The sequence below is a fragment of the Salvelinus alpinus genome, chromosome 15 (genome assembly GCF_045679555.1).
Source record: "Salvelinus alpinus chromosome 15, SLU_Salpinus.1, whole genome shotgun sequence".
Taxonomy (NCBI): Eukaryota; Metazoa; Chordata; class Actinopteri; order Salmoniformes; family Salmonidae; genus Salvelinus; species Salvelinus alpinus.
In genome coordinates this window covers 55,935,494-55,959,253 of record NC_092100.1, presented here as the reverse complement: position 1 = coordinate 55,959,253, position 23,760 = coordinate 55,935,494, and the positions used below count along the sequence as shown (strand labels likewise).

Below are 23,760 nucleotides of genomic sequence, written 5' to 3'. Positions count from 1 at the left end.
TGGTCTGTGGTCACCACCTGCAGAACCACTCCTTTATTGGGGGTGTCTTGCTAATTGCCTATAATTTCCACCTTTTGTCTATTCCATTTGAACAACAGCATGTGAAATTTATTGTCAATCAGTGTTGCTTCCTAAGTGGACAGTTTGACTTCACAGAAGTGTGATTCACTTGGAGTTACATTGTGTTGTTTAAGTGTTCCCTTTATTTTTTTGAGCAGTTTATTTTTTTTATTATATATATATTTTTCTTTTATACTCCAGACATTGCTCTACCTAATATTTCTTCATTACATTATTTTACTTTTTAGATGTGTATTGTCAAATATTACTGCACTGTTGGAGCTTGGAACACAAGCATTATGCTACACTCGCAATAACATCTGCGCCGAATACATTTGTATATTTTTTCATGCATTCTGGTACCTCACAGCCCCCCCCCCCCCCCCCTAATCACGCTCACTTTTTGTTCTGGCACCTCCCGATTTACAAATGAAGCACTGCCCTGGGCACATTTAGGCTACATTTAACACCAAGGCACATACGCTGACTTCTCACAAATGCACACAGACTAGGCCTAAGATCGCTAGACTTATAGCAAGTGCAACAATATTAGCAGGCTAGTTATTGGTTTCGTAACAATAGCCCAAACGGATCTGGAACCAGGCTACAACTGAAGTAGACATCAAAAAAGGTCACCCCATCATTGAAAAGTGTGAATGATTATATACTACATTTGATTGACCATTGAAATGTCATTTTATTTTGAAATGACTTAATTGTTTTAGCAACTACATTTTTAGCAACTACAATTCTTGTAATAAGCAGCTTTAGTCCATGATAGCTTTTTCTTCACATATTTCTATATACATATTTACACATACATACATGATACTTTGAGTTCCAAGTTAGACAAGAGTTGACTCGTGATACAAGCCTTTTCCTTCGGATTAGCAAACAAATATCATAAAGGTTATAACCTTAACTGATCACATCATGGCAAACCAACTCACATTGACAAAAAGTTTCTCCCCAAAAATTTGGAAAATAATACAAGTGCATGTTGAAACCAGATGAGGCGGGCACTCGAAAAAGTTAAAACAGCTCCTCGGTCCGTTCATCAAAATACAAACGAGATCAGAAGCACAAAATGAAGGGATATAAAGAAAACAGATGTAGGATCTTAATTTGAGCCAGTTTGCAACAGCAGGAAAATAATCCGGCAGAAACAGGAAATGTGATTAATGTGTACTCAAATTCTTTGTAGGGGTTGATAAAAAAATGCTGTTAAGGCAAATCAAGTCTGACATTTTAAAGCGGAAAGTACAAACTTCAGAAGCCTTTTTAAACCCTGAATACACACGTTTGCATTTCCTGTTGTGCAGGAAAATTCTCAGCAACATTTATCAAATTAAGATCCTACATATGTAATGTACTGTACATTTACGAAGCTTGATTGACTCACTCAAAGTTCATTTGTTGAAGCGGAGGATAACAGCAGGCGTGGCGGCTGTATGGGTGTGGACTACAGTCTTCCTTCTTGAGCTATTATCAGGTTGTCAAAGAAGAGGATTGTTTCAGCATTGAAGGTCATCTGATTCCATTGTGAAAACCTTCAGATTCTGTTTAGGGAGGTGGACACACAGCAATGCAGCCAACCTGGGTTGTGTTCAGTAGGTACGAAACGGAAAGAAAACCGTCCAAAATGGAGTGAAAAATTAAAAACATGGAGGCACTATCTGAACTTCCCACAGATGTTTTTTTTTTGCTAATGGTGTGCCCTAATGAACACGACCCTGCATTTTTACCTTGGAAGTTTGCCTACAGCCCTACAGTTGTCCTGCAGGTGATGTTGCCACGGTGACCAGGAGATGCTTCTGGCTGCTGTGGTGACCAGGTCGGAGTGGGTCAGGTCAAAAGGTCAGACTCCAGTGGCCACCTGGCTGTTGTAGTCGGTGGACTCCATCTTGAGGATGTAAGGGATGATGCTGTCTATCTGCACGTTGCCGATGAGGCCAGCGAAGAACAGCTCCTCGGTCACCGCTGCACTCATCAGCCGCAGGGCCGGGAGCCGCAGCAGCAGCTTGGATAACCTGACGGGTAGAGACATTTTATAATGTTATGGATCTTTCCTTTGGCAATAATATTCATGTGAATGTCATGCCAATAAATCATTTATAATTGAAGACAGGAAAGCATTAGAATGTGACAATTTAATTAAAGGCAAAGACAGTGGGAGAGAAACAGAATTGGAAGATGAATGAGAGAGGAAAATATGTTATAGTTGGATTTAGTGGTAAAATGTAGCGAGTTACTGACCGATAGGAGTCTTCTGGGTAGGTCCTGGTAACATAGTTCTGTAGCTCCATGTAAGCCTTCTCCTGGAACCGCTCAATCTGTAAGGTGTTGTCAATGCCTGGGTGGTCTATAGCATGCGCACACACACAGAGAACAAGTTCATAAACAAAAGGAAAGGTATCGCATCAGAGACAATCGGGTAAATCACCATGGTACCAAACAACCGTCACTGACTGTCTACATGTTTCCATTTTACTGCTGTCTTTTATACACTTAACAAAAATATAAAAACGCATGTAAAGTGTTGGTCCTATGTTTCTTGAAGTCAAATAAATGATCCCAGAAATTCTTAATACGCACAAAAAACGTATTTCTCTCAAATGGTGTGCACAAATTTGTTTACATCCCTCCTTTGCCAAGATAATCCATCCACCTGACAGCTGTGGCATATCGGGAAGCTGATTAAACAGCATGATCATTACACAGGTGCACCTTGTGCTGGGGAAAATAAAGGCCAATCTAAAATGTGCAGTTGTGTCACAACAATTCCACAGATGTCTCAAGCGAAGAGGGAGCATGCAATTGGCATGCTGACTGCATGAATGTCCACCAGAGCTGTTGCCATAGAATCCTCTACCATAAGCCGCCTCCAACGTCATTTTAGAGAATTTGGCAGTACGTCCAACCTGACTCACAACTGCAGACCACGTGTATGGCGTCATGTGGGCGAGCGGTTTGCTGATGTCAACATAGTGCCATTGGGGTTATGGTATAAGCAGGCATAAACTACAGACAATGAACACAAATTGCATTTTAAATCGATGGCAATTTGAATGCACAGAAATTCCGTGACGAGATCCTGAAGCCCAATGTAAGGCACATTTATTTTAAGGTATAGGTAACGGGATGCAAATCTTTATTCCCAGTCATGTGAAATCCATAGATAAGGGTCTAATTAATTATTTAAAATTGACTGATTTCAACATATGAACTCCGTAAAATCATTGAAATTGTTGCGTTTATATTTTTGTTCAGTATAGTTCTTGGCAAAGACACAGAACAAGTAGATTAAGCAAAAGGAAAGGGTGCAACTCTGCATTTATAATAACTCCCTTTTTTAAAATTCAATATATATATATATATATATATATATGCGCATAATCTGTGTCCAGGAGGTTGGCCCAATGAGCGTAATTGTGTGACAACATTTTTCACAGAAGTGAGTTGCGTCATGCAACAGTTTCTCATGTACGCTACATTGCCAAAAGTATGTAGACTCCTGCTCGTCGAACATCTCATTCCAGAATCCTGGGCATTAATCTGGAGTTGGTCCCCCCTTTGCTGCTATAACAGCCTACACTCTTCTGGGAAGGCTATCCAATAGATGCTGGAACATTGCTGCGGGGACTTGCTTCCATTCAGCGACAAGAGCATTAGTTTTGGGCGATTAGGCCTGGCTTGCAGTCTGCATTCCAATTCATCCCAAAGGTGTTAGATGAGGTTGAGGTCAGGGCTCTGTGCAGGCCAGTCAAGTTTTTCCACACCGATCTCAACAAACCATTTCTGAATGGACCTCGCTTTGCGCACAGGGGCATTGTCATGTTGATTGAGGAAGCACAGAATCGTCTAGAATGTCATTGTATGCTGTAGCGTTAAGATCTCTCTTCACTGGAACAAAGGGGCCTAGCTTGAACTATAAAAAACAGCCCCAGGCCAATATTCCACCTCCACCAAACCTTACAGTTGGCAGTATGCAGTAGGGCAGGCAGCGTTCTCCTGGCATCTGCCAGACCCAGATTTGTTCGTCGGACTGCCAAATGGTGAAGCAAGATTCATCACTCCATAGAATGCGTCTCCACTGCTCTAGAGTCCAATGGCAGCAAGCTTTACGCCACTCCAGCAAACACTTGGTATTGCGCATGGTGATCTTGGGCTTGTGCGGCTGCTTGGCTATGTAAACCCATTTCATGAAGCTCCCGACTAACAGTCCTGGTGCTGACGTTGCATCCAGAGGCAGTTTGGAACTCGTCAGTGAGTGATTTTTATGCGCTATTCACTTCAGCACTCAGTGTTTCCCGTTCTGTGAGCTTGTGTGGCCTATCACTTCTCGGCTGAGCCGTTGTTGCTCCTAGACATTTCCACTTCACAATAACAGCACATACAGTTGACCGGGGCAGCTCTAGCAGGCCAGAAATTTTACGAACTGACTTGTTGGAAAGGTTGCATCCTATGACGGTGCCATGTTGAAAGTCACTGAGCTCTTCAGTACGGGTCATTCTACTGCCAATGATTGCATGGCTGTGTACTCGATTTTATACACCTGTCAGCAACGGGTGTGGCTGAAATGGCCAAATCCACTAATTTGAAAGGGGTATCCATATACTTTTGGCCATATAGTGTATTAGCACTTTACAATCTAATTTCAAAACTAACACATTTTATCTTCTCCCCCTCTCTCCGTGGATGCTTTGCACTGTCTGGAATGTGACCAATTACTCTTTGCAACACTGAGTTACATAATGCATCATTCCATGATATATAATGAAACTCTGTATTCTCCTTCCCCTCCCTCTTTAATCCCTCTCTCCAGCCACCACTCACCAGGGCTAAAGAGGACGATGGCTTTGAGGTAGGCGTATTCATACGAGTCAGGGGACAGCTTGGCCATGCTGTTACAGAACTCCTGCATCCTCCAGATGTGTTCCATCACCAGCTTCACTCGCTCTGGTGACAGCTTCTCTATAGGGGGGAAACAGGGGAACGTAAATCATTTATAATACTATAAACGCCCCCATGTTTTCCCCACAACAACAAACACCTACTGTGGCTCTGACTCAGCAGATGCTTCTCTGCAGGGGGGGAACAGGGAATGAACACAAGAGGAAGACTGGAGGACACTGGGGCTCTTTGTCTAAAATCCTTCCTCTCCTTCATATGCACTGATCTTTCAAAAGAAAATGACCAGGTGAAAGCTAGCCTAATGAGCTTCCTTTCCACCATATTGTTTTTCCCAGTCAAGTCTTTTCGAATCAGTCCAGATTATGAAAAAGAGGAGACAACGTGGAGGACAGATTTTTATCCATTGAGATTTTTTTTTTACCTTTATTTAACTAGGCATTTAACTAAGCAAGTCAGTTAAGAACAAATTCTTATTTTCAATGACGGCCTAGGAACTGTGTTCTTAACTGCCTTGTTCAGGCAGAAACACAGATTTGTACCCTGTCAGCTCGGGGATTCGAACTTGCAACCTTTCGATTACTAGCCCAACGCTCTAACCACTAGGCTACCCTTCCGCCCCCGAGCCTGGAAATATGTTTGCTGCATAAAATCACACTCCCCATACTGGAAGGCGCTTTGGATAAAAATCTGCTGGCAATTATTGTAAATATTGTGACAAATATGTATTCATTTGTACAATCACCTCCTGTACCTTCTTGTAGGCTGGTCTGCAGGTGGTTGATGATGGCAGCCAGGATGGTGTCGAAATTCATAACGTTGGCGCACTGAGCCAGGCCCAGAGCAAACAGCTCGTTCCAACAAGCCTTCATCAGGTTAATGTCATTATCGAGACCCCTATGGAGAAAAGACAACATTCAAAACGTTGGAGCATCGAGCCAGGCACAGGGCAAACAGTTTGTTCCAACAGGACTTCACCAGGTTAATGTCATTATCACTGGGAAATATAGGATGCATTTCATTTAATTTATTAAAATGCATGCATGGAGAATACATTAATATACACTGCATTTAAAAATCAGAGGATGACACACAAATACTTCCATTTTGGTGCTCTGGCCAGTAGGCAGAAAAAGGCTGACTGATACACATGGCAGTTTGCATATACAGTGCCGTTGGAAAGTATTCAGACCCCTCGACTTTTTCCACATTTTGTTACGCCACAGCCTTATTCTAAAATTGATTAACTTGTTTCCCCCCCCCCCCAATCCACACACACAACACCCCATAATGACAAAGCAGGTTTTTAGAAATTGTTGCTAATTTGAAAACTGAAATATCACATTTACATAATGCTTCACCGTAGGGATGGTGCCAGGTTTCCTCCTGGCGTGACACTTGGCATTCAGGCCAAAGAGTTCCATCCTGGTTTCATTAGACCAGAGAATCTTGTTTCTCATGGTCTGAGAGTCCTTTAGATGCCTTTTGGCAAACTCCAAATGGGCTGTCATGTACCTTTTACTGAGGAGTGGCTTCCATCTGGCCACTCTACCATAAAGGCCTGATTGGTGGAGTGCTGCAGAGATGGTTGTCTTTCTGGAAGGTTCTCCCCATCGCCACTGAGGAACTCCAGAGCTTGACCATCATGAACACCTGACCATCAGGTTATTGGTCAACTCCCTGACCAAGGCCCTTCTCCCCCGATTGCTCAGTTCGGCCAGGCGGATAGCTCTAGGAAGAGTCTTGGTGGTTCCAAACATCTTCCATTTAAGAATGACGGAGGCCACTGTGTTATTGTGGACCTTCAATGCTACAGAAATGTTTTGGTACCCTTATTCAGATCTGTGCCTCGACACAATCCTGTCTCGGAGCTCTACGGACAATTCCTTCGACCTCACGGCTTTCTTTTTGCTCTGACATGCACTGTCAACTGTGGGACCTTATGTAGACAGGTGTGGGGCTTTTCAAATCATGTCCAATCAATTGAATTTACATCAGATGGACTCCAATCAAATTGTAGAAACATTAAGGATGATCAATGGAAACAGGATGCACCCAGAGTTCAATTTCGAGTTTCATAGCAAATGGTCTGAATACTTATGTAAATATGGTATTTTGTTTTTTTTGCAAAAATTTCTAAAAACCTGTTTTCGCTTTGTTATTATGGGGTATTGTGTGCAGATCGTTGAGGTAAAACATTTATTTAATCCATTTTAGAATAAGGCTGTAATGTAACAAAATGTGAAAAAAGTAAAGCGGTCTGAATACTTACATCTTCCAATTCAGTGTAAGAGAATTAGAGACACAGAATGAGAGCAGTAGGTAGGTAGGGACTCACCCCAAGGCTTGGAAGGCAGGTATGGAGCGCGCCCAGTGCATGGACAGGAAGAGGAGCCTTGAGGCCGACTCACAGATGTAGTTCACGTTTAGGTACTCAGGCATGGGCAAAGGCATCATCAACTAAAGAGAGTGAGCAAGAGAGACATCATGGTTGAGAAAGAATGGGCCTAGACATTCAAAAAAAAAAATGTTTAAGTTGATTAATTATACTTTATTAATCCCTGCAGGGAAATGAAGTTGTCATAGCAAGTGAGTTTAGGGCCTCTTGATTCTTTAAGCACTCTACAACGTACTGAGAACAAATTTCCATTTTAAGATAGATCCATTTTTAAATCAGGTGTTTTGGTCAGGCCCTGGGCCTTTGAGTGGGGTAGCGTCCCAAGTGGCACCCTTTTCACTTTATAGTGGACTACTTTTGAGCATGGCCCCTGGGCCTCACCTTGAAGGGGACGTGGCTGTCTGAGAGAAGGGGCCCCTCCAGCTCCACCACAGGGCCCGACTGGTCCCCTGACATCAACTGCAACGTGGCCTCCAGAGAGGCCGCTGAGCCATCACCAGGATTCAAGGCCTTGGCCAGGGTGTCAAACGCTCTGGGGAGGTGGGAGAGCGAGACAACAAAACAAGTCAATCAACAAATTAGTGCTCGATTCACACTATAGTGCCGACTCAAAACCAAACTCTTCTGGCTCTGATATTTTATTTTCTCATTGTCCTTTCCAGCACAGTTCCATCAATTATGGTGGATACGTAAATCAGGCCAGCTCAGTACATCTCTGTTTTGGCTCTGTAGTGTAGAAGCCCTTTACACACACACACACAGGAGAGTTCAAACTAGTACACTTAGTGCCTTCAGAAAGTACTCAAACCGCATGACTTATTCCACATTTTATTGTGTTACAGCCTGAATTCAAAATGGATTAAATAGATGTTCTATATCACTCTCTACACACAATACCTCAATGACAAAGTGTAAACATGTTTAGACATTTTTACACATTTATTACAAATTAAATACAGAAATCTAATTTACATAAAGTATTTCTGCGTAAGTCTGAGAGCTTTCGACACCTGGATTATGCAACATTTCCCCATTATTCTTCCGAAAATATTTTCAAGCTCTGTCGAATTGGTTGTTGAGCTTCGCTAGACAACCATTTTCAGGTCTTGCCGTAGTTTTGACTTCAATCTACCTCGGCTACTCAGGAACATTCACTGTCTTCTTGGTAAGCAACTCCAGTGTCGATTTGGCCTTGTGTTTTAGGTTATTGTCCTGCTGAAAGGTGAATTAATCTTCCAGTGTCTGGGAAAGCAGACAACCAGATTTTCCGCTAGGATTATGCTTGTGCTTAGCTCCATTTCTTTTAATTTTAGTCCTGAAAAAGTCCCCGGTCCTTAGTGATTACAAGCATAGCCATAACATGATGCAGACACCACTATGCTTGAAAATATGGAGAGTGGTACTCAGTAATGTCTTGTATTGGATTTGCCCCAAACATAACACTGTATTCAGGACAAAAAGTGAATTGCTTTGCCACATTTTTTGCAGTATTACTTTAGTGCAAACAGAATGCATGGTTGTTGGCGAAAGATCTTAATTTAGGTTGTTAAGCACAGTTAAACTCCTGAACTTATTAAAGCCTGCCATAAGAAAGGGGCTGAATACTTATTTATTGTCAAGACATTTCTGCTTTGAATTTTTTATTCATTTGTTTAAAAAAATTCTAAACATAATTCCACTTTGACATTATGGGGTATTGTGTGTAGGCCAGTGACCAATAAATCTCAATGTAATCCATTTTAAATTCAGGCTGTAACACAACAAAAAGTCAAGGGGTGTGAATACTTTCTGAAGGCACTGTATTCATCGCTAAAAGTACTTCTATTGTCTTTACTTTCTTAGAGGTAAATATGTCTATTAGTGTTGAGATTCAGGAAGTGATACAGAAATAGACTGCAGAAAGGAAAACAAGCTTCAAGCTTGACAGATCTTGGGATAGGAAATATCTAACCAGCACGTAACCTAATTAACTGAGGCAGGAACACAGGAACCACATGGCCCTTGACTGGGAAAAAAATTCAATTTGAGCCCCATGATATACAGAAAACACAACCCCTAAGTTCCTTCTGATACACTCAGAACATTTATCAGCTCTAAAATCAATACTGCCGTTAGTCAATCCAAGCACATGACATTTTACCTATTAAAATATTTTAAAGACGTTGGGGAAGGGAGGATGCTAAGCTGACATATGGAATTGTTTTAAGATGGTCATAATATGGATCATTTAGCTATTTGATTTGGAATTTTAGGTAGATGTTGGCCTTTACTACTGAAGCCCATAGAAACACCTTGAATAACACATTCATAAATGGCAAAAAGGACAGTCAGAAAATAAGAAACAAGGTTTTGAAGTGTCTGTCTTAAATCTAGGAGATTTAAAAAATAAAAAATAAAAAAAACAGGAAATATTTTGTATAATTTTTTTTTATTATACATATTGAACCCCTTTTTGAGTAGGCACAAAACTACCTTCATACTTCCATTCTTTTTTTTTTTTTTAACCGGTACCTTCAGACGAGTCCAGTAACACTTGTGGTGGTCCTAGAGCAAAACAGAGCACCATTGTGTTTGTGAGAATCTCCCCTTTCCACAGTGGGGCCCCATTAGTTTATAGCCCAAGCGGTTCAGACAGTAGCAAACAGAAGTTGGCACATCAACGGTACAGACTTCGGACGAGTCTCCTCGTAGAGCAAAACGGAGAACACCATCGTGTTCGTGAGTCTCCCCCGTAGGTCAAACCATACGGACACTGCAGACATTTACGTGAGAAGCCCGATTTTAGGGATGTATCATGGTCTGACAAACACCACACTAGCTCTGCCACCTTTCACCGCAGATGCGGAAGTGCGACATCGGCGGATGCGATAGATTTGAGATGCAGCCAATTCAAAAAAAACTTCTCTAACTGAAACTTACAGATTATGTTTTTTTTGTTGTTATGTAACTTGGATTTAATCGACTGCAGGGGGTTAAAAATAGATACAATCTGGGATCTGAGAATTCGTTTAATGGCGAAATACATTTTGTCTAGCTACAAAAAGTTTTAAACTATCATGTGGGTATTATGGACTGTCAGTCTAAGTATCTAGAGAACCGTCTATGGATTTTCAGAAGGGCTGTGCTGTACGTCCCTAGCCCTATCCCTCAAATGTATACCAAAACAAGTGGGCGGGGATGGCATTCTGCATAAAACAAATTCCAGAAAGTAGCTTTAAAATCCTGCATAAGAAATCTCCTCACCGCGTAATGTCACTGGCGGTCTGTTCGTCTCCTTGGAGATCCGTCATTGAGCTGTCTCCGTTGCTAAGGGTGTCGTCCATACCCATTAGGTCATTGCCGTCTGTAATGTCGTTCATCTCCCGGGCCTTGTTCAGGTGAGCCAATGATGTCACCACGTTGGCCAGCGTGCTCAGGTCACCCTGACATGGGTCATTCTATGGAGAGGCACAAGGGAAAATCAGCACCACTATTAATAATGGATACCTCTACTTTTGGAGTCCCAATCGTTTCCCCATTTTAAATATTTGTGAATAGATATATTTCCTTCCTTAGATAAAACAATTGCCTGAAACTTTAACAGGATGCTCAAATAGATTCAATCAGACCTCATCACAGACTAACATCCCAGTTGCTTTAACCGGCAGAATATCTATTGTCAAAATGAATATATTGCCAAGGCTGAATTGCTGTAGTTCAATGCTTTGTTTCCTTTCTGGCTATCGGAAACAAATCCAGTGCGGTTTCAATAAAACTGCAGTTTCCCGGATAAAATGAACAATTACAAAGAGGGAAAGACGTAGGAAGACTACCCACACCGAACTTTAAAATAGTATTTCTATGCACCAGCATTTTGTCCAATCCTAAATTGGTTTGATTCTTCCAGCCTTCGGCTGAGTATAAATATAAATACGGTGTCTCCTATTGCCCTGGAAGAGATGGTCTTCACTTATAGTGTGCCTCCAGAAGGTCTTCATACCCCTTGACTTATTCCACATTTTGTTGTGTTACAGCCTGAACTCAAAATGGATTACATAGATTTTTGTTTCTACACACAATACCCCATAATAATAAAGTGAAAACATGTTTTTAAACAGTTTTGCAAATTTAGTGAAAATTAAACATCTCAAATCTATTTTACCCATTTAGAATTTAAGCTGTAACTGAATGTGGAATGAGTCAAGGGGTATGAATCATTTCTGAAGGCGAGCTAACTATGAAATTCATTTGTATATTGTGCCCCCCACGTGTGCTGCAGTTACTAACCGATTCAGGGGATGTCGGGAGCAGGATGGTGTTCTCCAGCTTTGGGAATGGCTGCTGGATGTTGAGGAGCATGCTCGACTCCAGCAAACTAGTTGATCTGCAAACACAAACAACACTTCAATTCTACCATCTAATCCCACAGAGATCTCGAAGGTTGCGTTTACACAGGCAGCCTATTTCTGATATTTTGCCCAATTAATGGCAAAAGAGCTGATCGGTCAAAAGACCAGTTAGTGGAAAAAGATCAGAATTGGGCTGCCTGTATAAACGCAGACAAATGGCTGCACTAATCTGGAAAAAAGGTTGAAAGCTAGCCTATTTTGGATGCGTTTAGACAGGCACCCCAAGTCTTTTGACCAATCACATCAGATCTGTTTACATCGGATCTTTTTCTGAGCTGATCTGATTAGTCAAAAGGCCAATTAGTGAAAAAAATATCAGAACTGGGCTGCCTGTCTAAACTCAGCCAATGTTGAGCTTCCACAATATTGTTTTCACCTGTGAAGTATTTTCCAATCAGTGCAGATTAATTGGAGGTCAAATTATGAACGATTGAGACTGCTGAAGCAATGGTTAGTCTTCTCCCATGCTGACCAGACCGGACACGTCGCGTGCGTCGCAAAATAAATGTATAAATCCATGTTATTCAATTATTGCACCCACACTGCTTGCGCGACACCAAGGGCTAAAACAGATGTCGTTTCTATTTCTGACGCAGATCGCGCTGCAAGGCCTGCCTCTCCCATCTCCTCATTGGTTTATAGAAGCAGGTACCCACGTGCCATCTCCTCATTGGTTATACCCACGTGGGTGATAGAAAGACGAACTGTTTTGCCGGTAGTCATGGTAATACAATGAAAGTTTAGATGCGATCACCATATAATTTAAACGATGAAAAGGCCTGGAAGGAGGAGAGATGACTAGAAACGATTCGGTTGGCCGTTTTATGTGTGGATTAATTGTCGGAGTAGAGATCCTTGTGCATTTCAGGTAAAATAACAACTCAATGTTTATATCCCAGAACAAATTAGCTAGCAACAGCAAGCTAGCTAAATAGGACAAATTAACGTTAGCTAGCAAGAGCAAGCTAACTAGCGAAATTACCATACATGTTTAATGCTTTTCGACCTGTCCCCAAATTAATGTCATTGGTTCAGAGTTTGTTTTGATATTTTAACCTGCGTGTCGTGATCGCGTTTGGTGTGGGGGGGGGGAATACATTTATGCACAATAGCACACGCGCGCAGCCGGTTTGGGCAAGGTGTCAGATACTCAAGTGGCCACTAACAACAAAAATAAATGTTTAAAAAAAATGGAGGTTGGGCAGATACGCGTGAACAGGAACAACTCCGATATAAAGTGGGTTTTTCCCCCGAAGTTGCCACGTGTCCTACTTATATCAGTGCAACCTAAGCATTACGGAACTTCTATTTGATCAAATAAGCCACACAATTATATTTTTTGTTAACCAAATTCAACCCTCTTACTAACCTTCATACAAAAACTCCTTGCTCGGTAAATGGAAAAAATTCAAAATGCCACCTGCTGGAGAAGACAGATTTTGGGACCAGTTATCCCTCTGACTTCGCCTCTTTCTCTCTGAGTGGACTCTATGGACTGATTTCTACATGGGAACACAGGTGTGTCCACTCCAGCCAATCAGTAACATCAATTAATTAATTAGGGCTCACACACACTGGTAACGCATCCCGCACAGAGATTACAGTGGAGTATGTACCCTGTGCCTTTTGAGGCTGTGTTTGCAGGTGTTTGGTGTGACCTCATGCGCCTATATTCCACCACTCCAAACCAACTTCCCCAATGAAATACATAGAGTTGGTTTTATAATTGTATGCTGCGTTGCTCAATGTGATGGGGCCCTTAAGCCAGCTGCAGTACCTGGCTGTCTCCTTGTAGTACCTGGCGGTTTCCTTGTCGGTGACGAAGGTGGGCGTGGCAGCCAGGGGACTACACAGGTTCTTCCTGATGTAGATCTTCTCCGTAGACGCAGCACAGTTGATAGACTTCTCTCTGGATACATCCACTGGCTTCCTCTCACACTGAACGGCTGAGAGAGAGGAAGAGAACAGTTAACTTTAATCCGCCATGCTTATGTGCATTTTGTGATCGACTGCATTGCAGTCGGACTACACAGAACCAGTGATTTACAAATCACCTTCCATCCCAAATAACTACTCATTATGGCTGTATACACAGGCAGCTAAATTAAGATCTTTCGCCAATTCATTTGCATATCTGATATTTTCCTAATGTGTAAACAGCAAACAACAACAAAAAAACACATGGAATCTGATCTTTTGATTTACGATTCATACCACCTCCATATGGCTGTGTTTACACAGGCAGCTCAATTCTGATCTTTTGCCCCAAAATTGGGCTGCCTGTGTAAAAATAGTCTAAAGCTTTGTTCACACTGCAGGCCATAATGCTCAAATATGTTTTGTTTTTCAAATCAATTTTTGAATACTGACTGTCCGGATTTGGGTATGTTCAGACAGCAGTCATTTGCTGACATGTCTACGCCAGTTGTCATAGCAACAACGGATGTGTGCGCAGTGGTGTAGGCTGATTGGTGGTGGTGCTCGTGCTTCCGATCACTCGGAAGTTACATATCAAGCTAAGGTGACAACAATGCCAACCATGGACATTTCCCAGTTGCTTTGAATGTTAAAAATCCTAGTGTACGAATGCTTTTAAAGTTTCAAAGGATAAGATGATCCAACTTTCAAAACAAGGTCCTTTTTGGCTAGCCACAGCAGTCAACTAGCTAGCTAGGTAGGCCTAGCTGTTTAGCTTTCTAACACATTGACTCATTTGTTTGTAAACAACACCCTAGTTAACTACCACATGCTTTTGTCAAAACTGTCAACAGCATATAAATAACTCAGATTTGACTGTTCAGACAAGTCGCGTGGCCAGGAATCTGATTTGTATCCGATTTCAAACCACCTACAAATGTGGCTTGAAATATCTAATTCCATGTGCTTTTTGTCCGCAGGAAAAATAACAGATTTTAATCAGATATGGAAAATAAATGTTTAGAGTCACTTCAAACTGCCAATGTGAACAAGGCTTTAGTAGATCGGAATCCTGATACAAAACCTCCATATGCGACCTCTGCCTGAACGCTCAGATCGAAAAAGAACTGCTCGGAAGTGTATTTTTTGCACATGACATGCCTTTATCATGACAACCATCCCAAAATGTAAAAGTGACAGGAATTTAGCATTGCATCTGTGTGCTACTATGTTGACAGTCAAAAATAAATATTGGAATATATAAATTAAATCAGATGATTTGGGTTCTTAGAGTGCCTTTATGTGATCAAGACCTCCACTTTGCTCAAACTGATCCCCTCAAACATACTGACTAGTAAGCAACACAGGGCATTGTGGAACATTGCAGACGTTGACAAACTGACACCATTTCTTAAATGACATGTTAGAGAAGCATGTTTGTTTGACATTATATACCTAGGTGAACGTCAGTAAGTGATTGGGGCAGATACTCACAGTCCTGTTTCATGCCCAGAACCATGCAACGCTGAAGTCTGCAGTACTGGCAGCGGTTCCTGTGGTGCTTGTTGATGACACACTCGCCGGACCCCCTGCATGTATAAACCAGGTTCTTCCTGATGCTGCGCTTGAAGAAACCCTTACAGCCCTCACAGCTCACTGCCCCGTAGTGACGACCTGGGCGAGGGGAAGGGACGGACAGGGTCAGTCACACAATGAGAAGAGAGGGTTCAAGAAGGGTCAGACCAGTTCAAGTGCATGTCATTCCTACCTGAGGCCTTGTCTCCACACACCACACAGTACTCCACCACGGGCTTGGAAAGGGCCTGGTCTGACCCTTCCGTCACAAACTGGAAATACAACGCACACAAAAAGCAAAAGAGGCATTCATATCAGATGTCAAAGACACTTCTAGGGGCCTGTTTCCCTCACAGATTAAGCATAGTGCTGGACTAAATGGAATGTCAAGCCTTGCATATAGAGCGCCGTCTCATATGAATTTGAGAGGGGTTACATTTCCCTAACCCCATCCCTCAGCTGTATACCAAAACAAATGGCGGGCGGCTGTTTTGCTGAAAAACTCAGAGATCGTAGCTTTAATCTGTGCTAGGGGAACCAGAATTTTGTGGATAGCAATATTCTGAATAGAAGGTAGTAAGAGGCTAGAATATTGGTAGTGCAGGCCGAGGCCTCTACCTGGATCTGCTGGCCAGCCAGGTCAGGGGAGACAAACAGCAGCTGGTTGACCCCTGAACCATCTGGGGCCGCCAGGATCACCTTGCCCGGGGACGAGGCTTCTTGTTTGGCTAGGATTACCTTGCCTGCCGTGGAGTAGTCTGCGTTGGCCAGGATAAACTGCTGCTTCCCACCAGAACCCTGCTCCAATGCAGTGACGATCTGGATCTTCTGGCCCGTGGACTGGTCTGTCACAATCTGGAGGGAGAGGAGAATAATCAAGTCAATTTATATGAGAATAACAGAAATACTTCAGCCAAATTATGTTGAGTTAGTATACTGTCTGAAGCCAATATGCTCTATTTGGTGTAATCAAATGCTGACGAACAGTATTCTGTTAATAGTGTCCTGTCCCATGCCTTTCCACTGGAATCTAACCCTGATGCTGTACGTTCTGCTATTGTCTAACCTTGAAGTCATATGAAGGTACTAGTCATGCGGATGTTGACTAATAATAGCCTTGACCAATAGTTTGGGGGTAAGGGATAACCTGAGACGTGGAGGTCACAGCCATGTCTCAGGGCAGGAAATGACCTGTCCGTGACATTACCTGGATACGGTGTCCCATCATGCCACCATCAGCTGACACCAGCTGAATCCTCTGAGTCTGTCCGTCCATGACGCCGATTCTGTTTCCTTCTGCTGCTGCTCACATCAAAGCCCCAGGAGGCACATCAAACTGTGTAGGAAGGAAGGAATGTTTCACAGTTACTGGGTATGCATTGAAAATCGATGATAAACATATTTGCATCAGAACAAGTTCTCAGAGAGTGAGATGTGTAGCAAATGGGCTTATTAATATCATAGCAAAACATTAAATAAATATTTTTTTTATAAAATAGACACCATATAGTTAGTACTAGAGCATAAGGATGGGCCAGTAACGGGTCTATACAATGAGAGGACAAACATAGGCCTACATTCTTACATACCATAATTATGGACGTCAAATGTTCAGGCTGCTGCTAGTTTAGAGCGCCCGGTAAAATGTTGTTTGAGAGCATTTTTAAACTCTCAAAATGGTTCAATTAGTGAGAAATACATGTCATTGTTGCAATGGTTTGTGATTAGGAAACATATACTATCATCTTAATTGACATGTTATTTTGCCATATAAAAACGTATTTTGGATTGCGCTAATTTCCCTAATGTGGACAGTTTGTGTTACTACCTTACACAAACTTGCATTTTCACCCCATAACATTTTGTGGAATGACATCTTTTTTTACTTCAGATTGGTGATGTTAAAATAAAAGTTAAGTCATCACGATAACGTAAGATCGATTACTTAAAAAAATATATCTATATCTTTGGTGTTGTACCATTGATTTTGTCACATGCTGGGGTGCGCAGGACTTACACGCTGACCAAACCGGCCACCTAGCATACACAAATGTTGCAAAATAAATGTTTTTAAATAATTTCATCCATGTGAGTTGCGCTTATGTTAGGCCCTGATCTGGCTATGACATATGGCTGTGGGCTGCAGTAGATACAAATCCCCTTTGTGTGGCCGTAATGCCCCCTAAAACAATAATTTTTTATGCCTTTTGCAGCGAAAGTGGCCATTGTGCCCTTGGGCTGAATATAATAATTATAATTCCCTTCGCCCGGCTGCCAATCACCGTGCGCCAAAGCACCTCTCAGATATCTAAATTTTGATTAGCCAATGCCTGTCACGTGATCGGGTCCGTCTCACAGGCATCTCAGCTCCGAAGTAGGCTACAAGTGAAGACAGACACATCAGGGACGCAACTGCGTGCACCCTTCTTATCGAATTCCGAGGTGCATATTGAAGATGTTAGAACTGTTCACATTTACTTTGTCTGCCAACAAGATGAGTAGGCCTAACGAACAGCAAAAGCACTAGCCTATGGGGAGGCAGGTAGCCTAGTGGTTAGAGCGTTGGACTTGTAACCGAAAGGTTGCAAGATCAAATCCCCGAGCTGACAAAGGTAAAAATCTGTCATTCTGCCCCTGAACAAGGCAGTTGATTAGCCACTGTTCCTAGGCCGTCATTGAAAATAAGAATTTGTTCTAAACTGACTTGCCTAGTAAAATAAAATAAATCTACTGTCCCCATAGTACAAAAGTTGACCTATTCTTTCTATGCGAGAAATAAATACTCCAAACATACTCGGGGACAGTTGTGGCATGCGATAGATCCCAAATGAATACAACCACTCGCATCAAAACAACTTTAAAAGCAATGAGGCCATTTCAATGCGCACCCGGCAGTAGGCTACAAGCGTGAACGTTCCAAGATGCAATCAATTAACGGGAAAACACTTTTCTTAAAAGTGACCGCAAATGCGATTATGCATCTAATGCTTTATTATACGTTTTGTGGTAAAAAAAACTTTGAATTTGTGGTAAAAATTATCTTCCCCAAATTGCATGCCAGTTATGCTTTACACCGGTTGTAAAGCAAATTAAAATGTGCTTAATTTCAAGAAGTTATTTGGCCACTTTAGTTGTGATACAAACCTTATCAGCATATAGGTCTATGGGCTAGGCTACATGAGGTGTGCGACTAGGATTTGGAAAAGTTGTAAAAAAAATCAAATAAAAAGGCATGCGCTGTTTCTTGCCTTACTGCACACGCTGGGCATCATGTTGTTGCCTACTCTTACCACCTGGGGGAAGCCCATCAGGAAGTCCAGGATCCAGTTGCAGAGGGAGGTGTTTAGTCCCAGAGTTCTTAGCTTAGTGATGAGCTTCGTGGGCACTATGGTGTTGAATGCTGAGCTGTAGTCAATGAACAGCATTCTCACATAGGTGTTCCTTTTGTCCAGGTGAGAAAAGGCAGTGTGGAGTGCGATTGAGATTGCGTCATCTGTGGATCTGTTGGGGCGGTATTCGAATTGGAGTGGGTCTAGGGTGTCCAGCAGGATGCTGTTGATGTGAGCCATGACCAGCCTTTCAAAGCACTTCATGGCTACCAACGTCAGTGCCACGGGGCAGTAATCATTTAGACAGGTTACCTTCGCTTCCTTGGGCACAGGGACTATGGTGATCTGCTTGAAACATGTAGGTATTACAGACTCTGTCAGGGAGAGGTTGAAAATGTCAGTGAAGACACTTGCCAGTTGGTCCGCGCATGCTTTGAGTACACGTCCTGGTAATCCGTCTGGCCCAGCGGCTTTGTGAATGTTGACCTGTTTAAAGGTTTCGTTCACATCAGCTACCGAGAGCGTTATCACACAGTCATCCAGAACAGCCGGTGCTCTCATGCATGCTTCAGTGTTGCTTGCCTCGAAGCGAGCATAAAAGGCATTTAGCTCATCTGGTAGGCTCGCATCACTGGGCAGCTTGCGTCTGGGTTTCCCTTTGTAGTCCGTAATAGTTTTTAAGCCCTGCCAGATCCAATGAGCATCAGAGCTTGTCTTTACATATACTATATAATATATGTGTGAAATTAATTTCAATTTAGAACGGACTATTATGTCTCGGAACAGCGGAAAGGGAAGGGGATAACTAGTCAGTTGTACCTGTTGTAAAGCAAAGGAATGTGCTTAATATTAGGAAAGTTGAGAAATAAATATAGTAGGCCTAGCTTATAGAAAGATGGGATCCTCTTTTTAATAGAGGCCATCAAAACTTTATTTTCTCATGCTATTGCATAGCCTATAGAAATATTGCACAACATGAGCTCATGGGCTCTCATGAAGTGTTTGATTTGAGATCACATTTGCATTGCTGTCAGAGTGATTAGCGGGACAATAGAGTGCTGAGTACCAGGCAGTTAGCAAGTTTGGTAGGCTGCTAATGAGCATCAAAGCTTGAGCATGTGGAATTTGACTGCAGTCATGACTCTTGACCGCTGGTGTGGCGGTAATAGGGTCACTGTAACAGCCCTACACACGCGGCAACAGCTACTTAAAATAGAACTTGGTTCTATTTTAAACGCTTGATGTGCTGCAAGTCCTGCCTCTCCCATCGACTCATTGGTTTTTACAAGCATCATGTTGGTGATTGAAAGATGAACAAGATCCACACACTCCAGTCCAGTTGGTGGCAGTAATGCATCTTAAAGTTGGTTGCCAACTTTGGTGCACTGGGATAATGCCCAGTGAACTAGTGCGAAAGATGCTATCGGAGTGCGTACCAAGAGAGACCTGAAGGTTTTCCACCGTGACGGGAGTAAAACAGAGTTGAGTTTGGGGTTATTTTTCTGTATGGAAATGTTCAATATGCAAAAAAATCTTATTTCTCTCAAATGTTGTGCACAGATTTGTTTGTCACTTTTAGTGAGCATTTCTCATTTGCCAAGATAATCCACCCACCTGACAGGTGTAGCATTTCGAGAAGCTGATTAGGTGCACCTTGTGCTGGGGACAATAAAAGGCCACTCTAAAATGTGTCGTTTTGTCACAACACAATGCCACAGATGTCTCAAGTTTTGAGGGAGCGTGCTAGTGGCATGCTGACTACAGGAATGTCCACCAAGAGCTATTGCCAGAGAATTTAATATTCATTCCTTTACCATAAGTTGCCTCCAACATCGTTTTAGAGAATTTGGCAGTATGTCCAACCGGCCTCACAACCGCAGACCATGTGTATGGCATTGTGTGGGAGAGCAGTTTACTGATGCCAACATTGTGAACAGAGTGCCCCTTGGTGGGGTTATGGTATGGGCAGGCATAAGCTACAGACAACAAACACAATTGCATTTTATGGATGACAATTTGAATGAACAGAGATAATGTGACGAGATCCTGAGGCCCATTTTTGTGCAATTCAACCGCCTCCATCACCTCATGTTTCAGTATGATAATGTCGCAAGGATCTGTACACAATTCCTAGAAGCTGAAAATGTCCCAGTTCTTCCATGGCCTGCATACCATTGAGCCTGTTTGGGATGCTCTGGATAGACGTGTACACCAGTTTGTTCCAGTTCCCGCCAATATCCAGCAACTTCGTACAGCCATGGAAGAGGTGTGGGACCACATTCCACAGGCCACAATCAACAGTCTGATCAACTCTACGGGAAGAAGATGGGTCACGCTGCATGAGGCAAATGGTGGTCAGACAGATACTGACTGATTTTCTGATCCACACCCCTACCTATTTTTTAAAGATATCTCTGACCAACAGATGCATATCTGTATTCCCAGTCATGTGAAATCCATAGATGAGGGCCTAATGAATTTATTTCAATTGACCTGATTTCCTTACATGAACTGTAACTCAGTAAAATCTTTGAAAATGTTGCAGTACATTTTTTGTTCAGTATAGATAAGCCTCCTAAAGGTCTCCTCTAAACAACCATGTAGATGTTATTCCAAGTTTCCGTGTGGCCTTTCAATAGTGTTAGTTGAAACAGTGCTACACCCCAAACGTTTGCCCCCTGTCCTATTGATTTCAACCTCATATCGATGGATTAACAAAAGAAGTGTTGCGTTATACTTAGCCTACCGCGTTGGAGACCCACTCGAATTTTTTTTTAAACGAATTTACAAAAATGTAGATGACTGTTCTGTAGGTTGTCCTCTAACCAGTTGATGTAAAAAGAATATCTCCAGTTTCCGTATGTTTTTTTTGAGCACATATCTATGAGTGATTTATTGCCACTTGTCAAAACTGGGTTTTCGGTGTGTGTGCAGTTTATAAGGTGCTCATTTTAAATAAAACATATACAAGTGATATTGTTACTATTGTGGCACATGTGTAGATTGATATTCTGAAACCTAAACATGAAATCTGTTTCTGCATATTGGTCATAGATTTGGACACAAACTGCGTTTTGACATTAGGATATTTATCAAAATGTCTTGTCAACTGAAATTTTAGATATATACATTGAACTTTCAACATTCATTTCCAGTGGCATTCTACTTAATCCGGTAAAACGAGTCCAAAAACGTGCTGTGATTTATTTATTGTAATCATAACAGAATTCACCAAATCGGGTTTGCCCTGCCAACAATAACAACAAATGTTACTGAATATGGGTCAGTTTTACTAGCTAGCAAGCAACATGTTTTTGAAATGCCTGTCCAGGTCCTATGCAGGAAGCTAGCTAGGTCGTTAATTGCTACTAATGTGAGAAAACAGGAGGGTTAGTCAATGTAGTACAGACTCATTTTGTTTTGACTTAACTTCGTGAGAGTAACGACGTTAGGGGTTGATCAACTCGGAATGTGCATGCTAGCTGACTAGCTAACTATGGGGCACATCGTGGTAGAATTGCACGGCCTAGCATGCTTGTTATCTGCAATTGTGGCCGTCTTCACCAAGCTGAGAAATATCACACAAAATCTAGTTAGTTAACTAGCTATACGTTAATATCGATGGTTGTAAGTACAACATAAACACGCTCTGGTCTAGTAGCTAACTATTTCAAATCGATACGGAAGATAAAGGTATTTCTTTTCCTGTAGGTGAAAGGTCAACATTGAAGGGTTAAAGTACGCTAGGGTTCAAGGCCCATACACAAATGCAGCCAGCGAGTGGCGGGACTTCGCTGTTGACAACATGGAATAAGAACGCACAAATGTAACGTTAGCTAGCAATTGAAAATCAATTTGGAACCGTTTCAAATTGTTGTTGGTCCAATACAAACGAACATTTAGCTAGGTGTTCATATTCAAACATCAGCTCCGGAAATCGAACCAATTTCTTCGCGCTAGGTATTTTTAGTTAGCATTCTCGTACAGGATTCACATCTAGCCCGCTTGCTAGCATACACGTTTTATCTAATAACTGGCACACGAATATCGATTTGTTTGAGTTAGCTAACTACACTCTGTCTTTTAGTGCCAAATAACACCGAGTATCCGTATGGTTTTGATATCTCATTACTTGCCGGTTTTGGTGCACTCTTGGTCCGGAATCATTAGCAAAGTCTACGATCTAGCTACGTTAGCTAATGGCAGCTTCCCCTCGGGCTGCTGGCTTGGCAAATGTATTCTTCATTGTGTGATGCATGACGTGTTTTTCCATGGCAGCTTTCGCGCACAATCCAGTTGTCTTACCTGCTCTGCTTGTTGTACGCTATTGTATAGGTAATAAATTAATGTTATTTTTCTGTCTTTTACTCCTGCTTCAGGCAGGGTCAGAGTTCGTGACCTTTTTCCTCAAAACACGTTGTGATGCTTCTGCGCATTAGCTCAAACACCCGGGCATCGCGAGTCGCAAGGCTTGCAAAATGTAGCCTATTCTGTTGAATATCACAACTGAAGGCTTTTAGGCTTTTTTATCACAACTGTGGCTTTTCCGTGATCCGCATGACTTTTTGTTGTGAGTCCTGGTGTATCCTCAGTTCAACCATGTCATTCGAGTTTTGCAATTAATGACAATGTAGCTAATGCCATAGTGTGTCCACTGTCACCTGCTTTTACACAATTTCTTGTGATATTATTTCATCCCCTGCTTTTGGTCAACTGTCTTCAAAGTAACTGTCCAGTGTTTCCAGATTTATGGCCTATAATTAACAATATGATTGAAATAGTTTTCCTGGAATTAAGTATGTGTAAAAAAAAAAAAAAAAAAAAAAAAAAAGCTTTTCAATGTTGGAGTGAAGTGGGAGTATACCAGTCTTTAAAACGTTCATGCAAGTGGACCACTGATTGGCCAGCTCCTCCTCAGGAGGAAATGGCAAGCATTTTTGAAACGGTTTGTTTGAGGTGGGGTTTTGTAAAAGTGTCTCTAATTTATAGGATGAGTCAACAACATTATTTGGATATGAATATGAACTTTTAAACTTTATTTTATTTATTTAAAAAAATTATTGAATCTTTAACTAGGCTAATTAAGAACAAATTCTTATTTACAATGACGGCCTACCCCAGCCAAACCCTAACCCGGACAACGCTGGGCCAATTGTGCGCCGTCTTATGGGAACCCCAATCA

General features: G+C 41.9%; 1 protein-coding gene across 9 annotated transcripts; it reads right to left on the bottom strand.

The window, feature by feature from the left end:
* Window positions 1–737: 737 nt before the first annotated feature.
* LOC139540388 (nuclear receptor subfamily 2 group C member 1-A-like) lies at window positions 738–23,364 on the bottom strand. 9 transcript variants are annotated; one of them, XM_071344176.1, is made up of 14 exons: window positions 22,715–23,364; window positions 16,457–16,585; window positions 15,868–16,104; window positions 15,443–15,521; window positions 15,169–15,348; window positions 13,556–13,703; window positions 11,636–11,732; window positions 10,613–10,806; window positions 7,751–7,901; window positions 7,310–7,431; window positions 5,717–5,868; window positions 4,897–5,034; window positions 2,317–2,422; window positions 738–2,090 (listed from the first exon to the last, which is right to left on the bottom strand). In XM_071344176.1, the coding sequence occupies exons 2-14, from the start codon at window positions 16,523–16,525 to the stop codon at window positions 1,919–1,921; spliced, it is 1,845 nt and encodes a 614-aa protein (XP_071200277.1). In that variant the 5' UTR covers window positions 16,526–16,585; window positions 22,715–23,364; the 3' UTR covers window positions 738–1,918. The 9 variants fall into 9 exon arrangements, with proteins under 9 accessions (XP_071200277.1, XP_071200274.1, XP_071200273.1 ...); XM_071344173.1 differs by having other exon boundaries at window positions 13,535–13,703; window positions 22,884–23,364; XM_071344172.1 differs by having other exon boundaries at window positions 13,535–13,703; window positions 22,715–23,363.
* Between the last annotated feature and the right edge of the window lie 396 nt (window positions 23,365–23,760).